The sequence below is a fragment of the Hippopotamus amphibius genome, chromosome 16, assembly GCF_030028045.1.
Source record: "Hippopotamus amphibius kiboko isolate mHipAmp2 chromosome 16, mHipAmp2.hap2, whole genome shotgun sequence".
NCBI classification, from domain to species: domain Eukaryota; kingdom Metazoa; phylum Chordata; class Mammalia; order Artiodactyla; family Hippopotamidae; genus Hippopotamus; species Hippopotamus amphibius.
Window position 1 is genome coordinate 63,505,177 of NC_080201.1, and position 11,578 is coordinate 63,516,754.

The window sequence follows — 11,578 nt, forward strand, 5'->3', positions numbered from 1 at the left end:
TTACTATTATCATAACTGTTTTGCAGATGGTAAACCTTAGGCAGACAGCATGAAAGGCAGTCAAAAATCTAGAGGACATACACTTAACCATGGGTAGCAAAGTTTTTCTCCAAAAAGCCAGATAGCAAATACTTTTAATTTTGCAGGAAATACATTATCTGTAGCAACTACTCAATTCTGCCATTGCAGAAGCAAGCAGCCATAGACAATACATAGTGAATGGGCTGTGTTCCAATAAAACTTTATTGACAAAAACAAGTGGTGGGCCAGGTTTGGCCACTGACCACAGGTTGCTGGTCCTTGCTCTTGTCCGTTATTCTCAACTTTCTATTTTAAATTGGAGAAATAGAGGAAACGGGTGAGGGAGAGAGATGGGGAGGGGAGAGGAGTTAAAGGAATAAAGGAGAAAGAAATGAGAATTAAATAATGTCAAGGGCATTCTCCAGGTCACAGTAGGTTCTCTACATAATTAAACATGTAAAATCTCCACCAGACATCTGTGAAAAAGACAATATTTCAAATATACGATTGAGAATTGAAGTTCAAAGACACTGCAGAACTTGACAAAAGTCTCAGCACTACCAGGGCAGATAAACCCAGATCAGAGAGATATTAAAACCTCTTTCCAATGAAATTCTTCTATAAAGGTAAAAAGAGGTGATATCTTCCCAACGCTGAACACCAGGATTCATCAGACATTAGGGGGATCTCGTAGCCTTGGCTGGTATGTAAGTGACAGACGGCTGTATAATTTTAATCCAACATTCATTGTTATTAACAGTGAGACATTTAGTCTGATTCAATTGTGACAGCTAGAAGTGGGAGTTACTGAGGGAAATTTTAAACTTCTGATTTTATTTCTTTGGTGTCCCTAGAAATATTTACATTTTGCCTTATTCATAAATCAGTTTTTTCCAGGTTTACGGAGATATAATTGACAAATAGAAATTTTATATATTTAAGGGGTACAATGTAATATTTTGATTATGTTTGTATTGTGAAATGATCACCACCATCAAGCTAACACATCCATCGCCTCACATAGTGTGTGTGTGTGTGTGTGTGTGTAAGAAGTGTTTTCTATTTTGCCCTGATTTGCTGAAATTGAATGATCTTTGGCCAGAGATGTTTTGGATAATTTTACTCAAAACATGGGAGAAAAACTTTGATTACTGTTGTCAACTTTTCTGTCTCCCTCCAAAATAAATTAAACTGTATAATAATGTTTGCTATTATCAAACAATAAGCCTAAGCAAATAGGAACTGAAATCACATCTTGCCATATGTCAACTTATTTATAAAAAGTACCTGACACTTTGATGCTCCTATACACAACACATACAACACAAACCCTGAAAATATATTTCTCTTTCACTCTGTAAAAAGTCGTATCTCCCATCCTCTCTTCAAAACTCACACTTACAATTCGTAAATATTGAAATGCAAATTCAGTCAATGTACTGATGATTAGCCTCACCAATAAATAGTAAGTACAAATTATACCAAAAGTGGTACTTATTGGAAGCCTATCTCACAAAAAATGGAGACATGTTCATATATTCCTTGGAGAGATGATACTTCTGCAAATCAAACAAATTCCCAAGAATAATAATAATTGCCCAAATAGGTTATATTAGCCATGGAATCCAGTGCCATTCATCATTTTAACAGGATGGTTTAACAACCTGTGTCATTAAAAGCAAGTACCAATGATTGGTTGTTAAGTGAAAGATTAATAATAATGTTAATTTTTATTAATAATAAAAATTGTTATTTTGTTAATAGTAAAATTATGGAACAAACTATTGCTTAGAACCATTTTAACAGCTTTGCATGTATTACGCACTTTAAACCTCGTAAAACTTATGAAGCAGGTACTATTACTGTTTCAATTTTCTGAATGTTAGAAAACAATGCTCAGTTAGCTATAGGATTATATGGATAATTGCTCAATCCAGGATTCAAATCAAGACAGTAAGGCGTGCCAGTCAGTGCCTTGAACTAATAGCCAAGCACAATAGCTAACCAGCCAACTAAATAACCAAATGCACAAGTTAAAGTGCACAGTTGTTTACTCACATGCACAGACATATTTTAGAGTTCAGAAAATCAAATGGAAAAAATATAATCTTCATATTTCTCCCTGGAATCATACATGTTACAAGCTCTTAACATTCTTATTTACGAGTGAAGAAATTAAGGTTGAAATGTTAGGTAACATGCCCAAGTTCATAAAACTCAAGGGTGGCAGGGGAGAGGGATAGATTTAAACAGACTTCTGTTGGAATAAGTGAGTTTTGGTGGGGTAGACAGAGCTTGCAAAGGTGGTCGGATATGTAAAAGAGGAACTCCGTGGCCAGAACAGAGCACTGGATAAGTCGATAAGAAGCCACAATTCAAAAATACTTCAACAACAATGCTCGTTGCCATTAAAACTGATCTAAGCCAGGCCACAGGTCTCTGCAAATGGGCAGGTGAACGTCATGGGCAAGGCAGGACTGTCACCCTGAGAAGGAGAAATAAAACCCACCACCTAAATCGCCTGCTTCTAGCTAGGGTCTCCAAATGCTGCCACTTGTGACAATGTAGATGAACCTGGACAGCGTTATGCTAAGTGAAATTAAGTCAGACAGAGAAAGACAGAGAGTGAATGGTAGCATCTACATGCGGAATCTAAAAAAGTTGAACTCATAGAAACAGAGAGTAGAACAGTGGTTACCAGGGGCTAGGGGTTGGGAAAAGGGGAGATATTAGTCGAAGGGCACAAACATCAGTGATTTTGATACCTGACAGGTTATCAAACTAAGAGCATGATTCAACTAGGAAAGAATGGACCCTTATCCCATGGTGGATAAGAGGCCTTTGTACCCTCTATTGGGAGGTGATTGGCATGCGTCTAGTTGTATGAAGAGTATTTGCAACATGTCAAGTGAAACCATGGCTTTTCCTTTTCTAGAGCTGGATGTGAAGTATGGTTAAAGGATGTGTGTTTGGGAGCCAGGTTGATGAGAAACCACTATGGTGGCTTTGCACTCTGTCAATTTAGCTAAGCTTGAGCTACATTTCCTAGAATTTTCTTCCCTCTACGGTCTGGGTTAGGGATGACCACAACAGAAACTGACACGAGACACAGAAGGTGGAAGTGAAGTTGCAGGCATGCTGACCCCCAGGTGGTGAGTGTGATAAGGGTAGGGCGACCTGTGTGGCAGCCCATACACGTTATATGGGACTTGCTGGCTCACCGACTGGTATGAGCCCACAGGCAAGCCCAGTTCCTCCTGCTCCCTCAGCTCCTTCAACAAGGCTGGCACCTGCCTTTTTGAAGATCTGTGGTGAAGAGCACACGCATCACTGAGGTTGGAGAGAGTGAAGGACAGAATAAGCCTGGTTCTCTTGAGGGCTCCAGTTGTGCCCTTAATATGCCCCCACATTGTACCCAGTTCGCCTCTCAACACCCAGTCTGGCTGACTTTTAATGACATCAGGATGACTGCAGATGCAACCACAGTGGACTTCCACAAACTTCTTCATCCACAATCATAATCCTGTAAAGTCTAATCCCTGTAATAAAGCTTATATCCCATGTCACTCGCAGTAGTCCTAAAGTTCTCACGGAATCCTAACTGGAAAAGTTTTAGACCCACAATATGATTACACAGATGACTAAATAATTTGGCTTCTTGGTTTGTTGCTGTTGCTGTTGTTGTTGTTTTCAGCTGAGCTGCACGGCATGCGGGATCTTAGTTCCCCCACCAGGGATTGATCCTGTGCCCCCTGCAATGGAAACACAGAGCCTTAACCACTGGACCACCAGGCAAGTCCAAATAATGTGGGACAATAATCCAAACTACCATGGTTTTCATAAAAATTAACTGTAAACCCCCTCCCTTTGTAATCTACCTGTCTAGAATAAAATGAAAACTCATAAAATGTTGGCTTAAGTTATTTTAGGTTTTTGCAAAGATAGCATCATGAAGGTATAATAGGGGAAGACTTTAAATCAATGGTACATGTATCAACAGGAGAATAGATGACATAGCTCTTCAGTAAGATTCAGCCAGAGTGAAAGTTTAAGAACAAAGTTGTGATGTAACCTTATGTACGTATCTCATTTAGGTTCAGAATCGACACTGATGGGTAGTCAATGCTGACATAATGTTGGGGATATTGCAGAAGTGGGCAGGGATGGTGGAATAATTGTTACCAAGTTCAGGTTCGGCTGCTTGCCACTCGAAAACCAGTACTGGAGAGGCATATGTTGGTAGAAAGGAAAGTTGCTTTCATCAGAAGGCCAGCAATCTGGGGAAAAGGCGGATCATGTCCCAGAACCAACCTCGAAGATTCTGCTTGGCCGTGACAGTTTTTAAAGGGAAAAGGGGGAAAGAATCTCAGTGGATCATCGAGACAAGAGGTTAGATGCTGCCTCAGTCTCCACTGCGTGCAGACTGGCTGGCTCCTCGTGGTCTCTGTTCAGACGTTACCTTGCCCGCGTGATCAGCCTGCAGGATTGCTCAGGGGGCTGCTGAGGGTAGAGAGCTAGTCACCTTTTAACTACTTAATTCTTCATTCTTACTTCTTTTAATCTAGGAAAAGAATCAACTGGTTAGGCAACACATGGTGTGCAGACAAATACGAAAGGGGGAAAAACAGCTGCTTTCATAATAACTATGCAACTGTCTCTCTAGCAAGGTCTCTTTTGGACAATTTACATACCATGTGATTATAGCTTTTCCAGAACTCATTCACACTCCCCCCATTTTGCATATAAAGGATGGAATGAAGCATTGAGAAATGAGGGCCCTGAATTCACACGCAATTTCAGTGAAGCCCCCAGAGTGGAAATGATTTCCCTCCTGCTTTTATCCTGAGATTCTCTTACCCCTTGCATTGCGTACTGATAGGTTAAAATGCTGAGCGGGATTGGGGACAAAAAATAGGAATCAAATTAGACCGATTATAGCTTGAAGTACAGATGATTAATGTCTTCATGACAGCAGCTACTTCTCCAAGCCCCAACCAGAGGAAGTGGGGAAAGAGGATGTGGATGGCTTTTGTCTCAGAGTGAGAGCAGGGCACACCCACATGTTGTGGAGGGCTGTGTCACTGCCAGAGAAGTCTGTTCAGCATCACTGTTGGCTTGGACACAGGATCATGTCTGTGGTTCTTCCCACCCTGTTCTATCTTGGTGAGTCTGGGGAGGGAAGGGTTGGGGTACAAACAGACAGCTACAGGAGGGCAGGTCTGGTGGTTCTTTAAGGCTGGGCTGTTCTCACCTGATGTTTCCTTCTAGGGTTGTATCTAGGCCAGAGCACTCAGGCACAGAAGGGTGAGTAGTCCTTGTAATACTCCCAAGGACCCAGTAGGGTTTAAGCCAGGTATCAGCTCTCTTGGCAGCTGGGAAGAGGGGACTCGGCATTTAGCCTGGGGGCTGTAAGAGGGGATGAAGTGGAAGGATGGCATGAAAAACAGATACACCTGTGAGTCCCTTACTTGTTCCCTTTCTTCTAGGAAATCGCCCCCCACCTCTTATCTCAGCTCTGCCTGGATCCATTGTTCCACGTAAGAATCCTGTGACCATCCTGTGTGAAGGACCTGAACAAGCTGAGGGGTACAGGATCTCTAAAGTGGGAAGCCCTGAGCCCACGGACAGAAAGGAAGAAATCATTTCTAGGAAAACCAACACTTTGAATATCACCGAGATGACAACAGACCTTGCAGGGCTGTACCACTGTTCCTATCAGAAAAGAGCCCACTGGTCCCAGTTCAGCGACCCCCTGCAGCTGGTGATGACCGGTGAGTGAGACACAGAGGCAGCAGAGCCAGGACTGACCCCTCTGCGGAGGGAAGACCCAGGCTGTGCAGATAGGAAGCACGGAGGACAGGCCTCTATCCCTAGGAAGGACTCAGGGATGCTGCCGAAACAGATTTCCTCAGGGCAGGACAAGGAGAGGAGAGAAACCAGAGGCACATCTGCTCCCGGGGAACAAAAAGGGACAGTGCATGTATGGCCCTTCCATTTATCACCAAACTTCCTTCCTTCTCAGGAGCTTATGACAAACCCTCCCTCTCCAGCATAGCTGGCACTGTGGTAGCTCCAGGGGAGAATGTGACGTTGCAGTGTTTCTCCAAACTGAAGTTTAATGTATTTATGCTCACCGAAGAAGACGGAGTTCACATCCCCCAGAACCAAAGCACCAACCCCCAGGACAAAGGATACCAGGCCATCTTTCTTTTGAATCAAGTCTCCTCCACACAGACAGAGACCTACAGATGCTATGGTGTCTTCAGCCAAAACCCCTATCTGTGGTCTCTCCCCAGCGACCAACTGCAGCTTCAGGTCAAAGGTGAGGAAGCCCAGCCCATCCATCCCCATGTCCCCTCCTGGGAGCTGACACTGTCCAGTTAAAGTAGTGGTTGGGGAAGGAGGACAGCAGGTGGAAAGGTGGTATGAGCACCAGCTGCTTAGACACAAATCTGTAAGGAACTCGCCCCCTCACCCACCGTGCAGCCCTCCCATCACATGCCAAGGCCGGGGAAAGGCCGTATAGGTCATTGGGAACCTGGGAGGTGAGAGCCTGACTGAGCAGAGATAAAGAAAACCTCCCCCATTTCATACCTATTTTCAGAAGTTCCTGACCACCTCAGTACCACAGAACCCAGACGTTCAACTGGTGAGTAACTGAGTTTAGGTGGAAAACTGAAGAGATTCCGTGTTCCCTTCTCTCTGACTTGGAGTGGAAAAGGATTATTTACCAGCAACAGAGCCAGCTTTTTAAGAGGGCTTCTGATGGCTGGAGGCAGGGAGCAAACAAATATAGTAAGTAGGGCTTTCCTCCCTAAGGGAGCGCAGAAGATCAGAGGGTCTACGGATTGCAAATGAAACGAGTAGGATCCATAGATACCATTCATCAATGTTCCATATTGCCAATATTCTAGAATTCATAGCTTCATCACTGAGCTCTGCTCCCAGAAGGGCTAATACTCCTAACATCAGCTCAGAATAATTGAGATAATCAGGTAACCTTGTTCTCTGGAGGCTTCATCCCTAGACTGCTCTAGGACGCGCAAATTATGAGAGCTATTTCTACAAGGAATTCACTGTGTCCCTCTGCTAATGTCTTTTCCCTCCTCTGAGCCTCATTTCTTTCACATATGTAGAAGCAAACTCTGTACAGGGTTAAGGACTGTTGGGACAAGACCTTCCGTGGTTGTGACCACTGTCACTTCTTTCTGACATCTTGAGAAGAATTTAGTATGAACTCGCTTCCAGTCTCAAGTGATGTCTCTATCAGCGTCTGTGCTGTGTGTGTATTGGGGGACGATTCACAGAGAAATAGACACATATGAGGAGTTTCCAAAGGTGGGGTGTGTGCAAGAGGAGGAGTTTCCTGTTGGACTTGTTGCTCTTGAGCTGACCCTGCCCTCCTAGAGAAAATGTGCAATGGGAAGTTAGCTTCATAAGTTTGAGTGAGAAGAGTGCACAACAGGATGATACAGGTGTGGAACTGATGAAAGAAAGTAGAGAAGATTATCCAGACACTGCGGGTAGAGTGGGAGGGGAGTCCTAAGGGAAAACACAAATATGCAAGCAAACAGAATCTGCTGGGGTCAAAAATATCTAAAAGATGCATAAAACCGCAGTTGGAAAACTATGGTCGGGGCGGTGAGGGGCTATATCCAGCTCACAGCCTATTTGGTTTAAAAAAAAAATTTGTAATTGGAATCTAGCATGCTATAGCCGTGCCAACACATAAAGAATTCTTTGTGTTGTCTGTGGCTACTTTTGTGTAATGCAAATGCATACTTTTCCTACAAGTTTCCAGTTAATGGCTCGTCAGTTCTCAGAATGAGCTCTCCCACCAGCTTTGCTAAAACCACACTCTCAATTCACCTCTGCTGGCTCTTTTCTGAGCTCTTCTTCCTCTACCCTAGGGGTCAGCAAATATTTCCTGCGTTGGGCCAGAAGATCAACGTATGGATATCTGGTCTCTTTCGCAACCACTGATCTCTGACCCTCAACACAAAAGCAGCCACAGGCAATAAGCGGAAGCGAGTGGGCGGGGTCATGTTCACTGGAAGCCATATACACTGGCGCTGAAATGTCAGTTTCAGATCATTTGCACCTGTCGCAAAATTTTATTCTTTTCTTGATTCATGTCAAGATGCAAGTTATTCGTTTCATTTAAAGTACATTTCATTTAAAAATGTAAGTCTAGGGACTTCCCTGGCAATCCAGCGGTTAAGATTTCAGCTTCCAATGCAAGGTGGTTTGGGTTAGATCCTGGTCAAGGAGCTAAGATCCCACATGCCTCACGGCCAAAAAACCAAAACCTAAAACAGAAGCAGTATGGTAACAAATTCAAATAAATATGTTAAAAATGGTCCACATAAAAAAAATCTTTAAAAAAAGAAAAAAGGAAGTCTACTGTGACCTTGGGGGCCACAAGAAAACAGCAGTGGGCTGGGGTTTGGTTGGTGGGTCATCGTGTGCTCCCCTCTATATTGGTACAAATTTCCAAGTGCTTTCTCATCTGTGACTTCATGCAGCGAGCAAAGAAGGTGGTCAAAGCTCATCCCCCTTTTCTAAGAAATGGGGTGAACAATTCTGAGCTTGTGGTGGGATCTGAGGAAACACCCAGAAACTGTGCCGTGTGTGTGAAGGTTCTTTATAAAGGGCGGCTGCTCCAGCACTGTTTCCTCTTTTGCAGCCCTGCCTCACAACCCGACCTCCCAAGAGAGACCCCTAGGCATTCTGATCGGTGTCCCAGTGGCCACGGGTCTCCTGCTGCTCATCTTCCTCCTCCTCTTCATCCTCCGCTGTTGTCACAAAGCCAAAAACAGTATGTCCTTGAGAGAGGGAAGGGAAGCCTGCACAGAGACACCTGTGGTGCAAATCCTACTGGGGAAATGGGGAAAGGCATTCGCTGGGGGCGGGGAAGGGGGCTGAGAGGGTCCAGAAGCAATGAGGTGTGATTGTGTGCTCCTATCTGTAAAATCAGAAGACAGGGCTGGGGGGAATCTACAACAGCCCTCTCAAAAACATGAGCCTCTCTTTTGTTATATTCACTAGTTTACTGTATTTTTTTAGATTACAGATATAGAGAACAAACTAGTGGTTACCAGTGGGGAGAGGGAAGGGGGGAGGGGCAAGATGGGGTAGGCGATTAAGAGGTACAAACTATTATAAAATAAGCTACAAGGATATATTGTACAACATTGGAAATATGGCAAATATTTTATAGTAACTATAAATGGAGTATAACCTTTAAAAATTGTGAATCAATATATTGTAACATATAATATTGTACATCAACTATACTTCAATAAAAAAAGAAATGACCCTCTCTTTCTAAGTCCATTCAGGCTGCTGTAACAGAATACCATAGACTGGGTGGTTCAAAGAGCCAACATTCATTTCTCACAATTGTGGAAGCTGGGAGGTCCAAGCTGTAGGTGCTGGGGATTCAGTTCCTGGTGAGGGTTCTCTTGCAGATGGGCACCTCCTTGCTATATCCTCACATAGCAGAGAGAACGAACTAGAGCTCTGGCTTGTCATGACAATTCCACCCTCGTGACCTCATCTAAACCTAAGTACCTCCCAAGGGCACCACCTCCAAACACCGTCACTTTGGGAGTTCCAATTTCAGCAGATGAATTGGTGGGGGGACACAGGTACACAGTCCATAACAACCTTCTCTTCCCTCTAGATGCTGCCAGGAAAGAGAGACAGCCAGAGGTAGCTGGACCAGTGAATGGACAGGTAAGAGTTTCCTCCTCTACTCTGCCCCCAAATATCCCTTGGGCCACTATGTCACACCACCATTTCATATTCTCCCTTCCTCCCTCAGGTCTATGAGACTATAGACCCACAGGAAGTCACCTATTCCCAGCTGACCTGCAGTGTCCCCCACCAGAGGACAGCTGGGACACCCTCCTTGGTGCCTACACAGACCCAGACCAGCGAGTACGCAACAATTGCCCTAAAATAAGCCAGACACCAGTGCCGCCATTTCATCTGGGCAGCAAAACTTACACCTGCCTGTTGGTAGCTCCCTCCTCTGGAGCTGAGATTCCAAATCTGAGACCATCAGCCTGCTTGAGGGGACCCACATTACTCAGAAGGTCCCACTGAGGCAGGAAATAGATGGTCCCCAAGCAAGGCATTTACAACTGGCCTCATGTTCACATTTCATGAGGCAGAGAAGAAGATGAGCTCCAAGCTGGACGTTCATTACCAGCCCCCAGTTTACATTTCCTGAGGCAAGAAACAAAATGGGCTCCAGGACTCCTGTCTATATTTCAATATCTGCACTTTGATATAAGAAACAGCAACAGGAACAGGGTAGATAACCGGACATTGGACACTTTTATGGCAGGGAGAGGGGCTAAACCCTGTTAAGAGATCAAGAGGTCATACACTCCCCATCCTTGGGACAAGGGAGACATTGCACATGCACAGAAAGCTCCTTGGAGGTCAAAAAGGAGGAGGCACCACCCCATAATATATCGGGCTAAGGCCTTCTCATAGGCCTCTCATATGATATACATCTTGGAAAAAATTGGGGACGCATGATGGGGAGGGTCCTAGGGCAGGTCAGGTGTGGAAAAAGAAACCAGATAGTTGGCCAAAGGTAAACAAAGACCTGGAAGAACTGTCCTGTGTAGATGATCTAACCGCCTCTTTACTTCCTCCTCCTCATTGAGGGGGATGCCCACACCCTTTCTCTCTAGGTGTGCACCTCTGCCTTGCTTCTATCTTAGCTAAACAGTTTGTGTGTGCCCTCCCACTTGTTGTGCTGTGTCTCTAAAAATAAACTTTGTACCTGCTTTTACAGTTTTGCCTCCGTGAGAAATGCATTTTCACTGGGGGCAAGAGCCAAGGAAAAACAGCTTCTAGCCTCTCACCCTTGCTGGTCTGGAGGCTAGGACTCCTGGTTTTCATCCAGGCTACCCAGGTTCAATTCCTGGGCAGGGAACGAAGATCTCACTTCATGCCACTGCTCACTGCTGCCTCTCCAAAATCACCACTGCCCCCCGAAATCTAGGGGCCTCAATTCCAGAATCTCTACTATAATTGTCCAGGAATTCCTGAGACCCTCCAAAGTTAGAAGAGTAATAGGGTGTTTTGTAAGTTTATATCATTCATCAATGAAACAAATATACTTAAATCTTCTTGGGTGCCAGGTTTTATGTTACAACCTAGGGGTACAGGAAAAATCCTAAAACCATCCCTCTTGTCAAAGAGTTTGTTGTCTAGGGCAGGGTCATCAAATTAGGGTCCATGGGCCAAATCTGGCAAGCCACCTGTATTATACCATACATTTTTACACTTTTTAACAGTTTTTTGCTTTTTTTAGTGGTAAAATATACATGACATAAAATTTACCATTTTAATCATTTTTAGAGACTGGCAGTCCAGTGGTTAAGACTCTGTGCTTCCAATGCAGGGGGCATGGGTTCAATCCCTGGTTGTGGAACTAAGATCTTGCATGCCACACAACTCAGCCAAAAAAACAAAAAGAAAAAACATTTTTAAGTGTAAAGTTCAGTGGCATTAAATACATTCACACTGTTGTATA

The 11,578-nt window shown here is 44.1% G+C and overlaps 1 protein-coding gene across 1 annotated transcript; it reads left to right on the plus strand.

Annotated features, from left to right (window-relative positions):
* The first annotated feature begins 5,098 nt into the window (after positions 1–5,098).
* LOC130838768 (leukocyte immunoglobulin-like receptor subfamily A member 5) lies at positions 5,099–10,821 on the plus strand. Its single transcript, XM_057712273.1, has 8 exons — positions 5,099–5,184; positions 5,290–5,325; positions 5,508–5,792; positions 6,044–6,343; positions 6,626–6,670; positions 8,708–8,839; positions 9,707–9,759; positions 9,848–10,821. The coding sequence occupies exons 1-8, from the start codon at positions 5,151–5,153 to the stop codon at positions 9,986–9,988; spliced, it is 1,026 nt and encodes a 341-aa protein (XP_057568256.1). The 5' UTR covers positions 5,099–5,150; the 3' UTR covers positions 9,989–10,821.
* Positions 10,822–11,578: the final 757 nt, after the last annotated feature.

Excerpts from the sequence above, each read along its gene's own strand:
- LOC130838768 (XM_057712273.1), top strand. The coding sequence starts at position 5,151 with ATGTCTGTGGTTCTTCCCACCCTGTTCTATCTTG. Across the intron at positions 5,185-5,289 it reads TCCCACCCTGTTCTATCTTG|GGTTGTATCTAGGCCAGAGC; the intron begins GTGAGTCTGGGG and ends GTTTCCTTCTAG. Across the intron at positions 8,840-9,706 it reads TTGTCACAAAGCCAAAAACA|ATGCTGCCAGGAAAGAGAGA; the intron begins GTATGTCCTTGA and ends TCTTCCCTCTAG.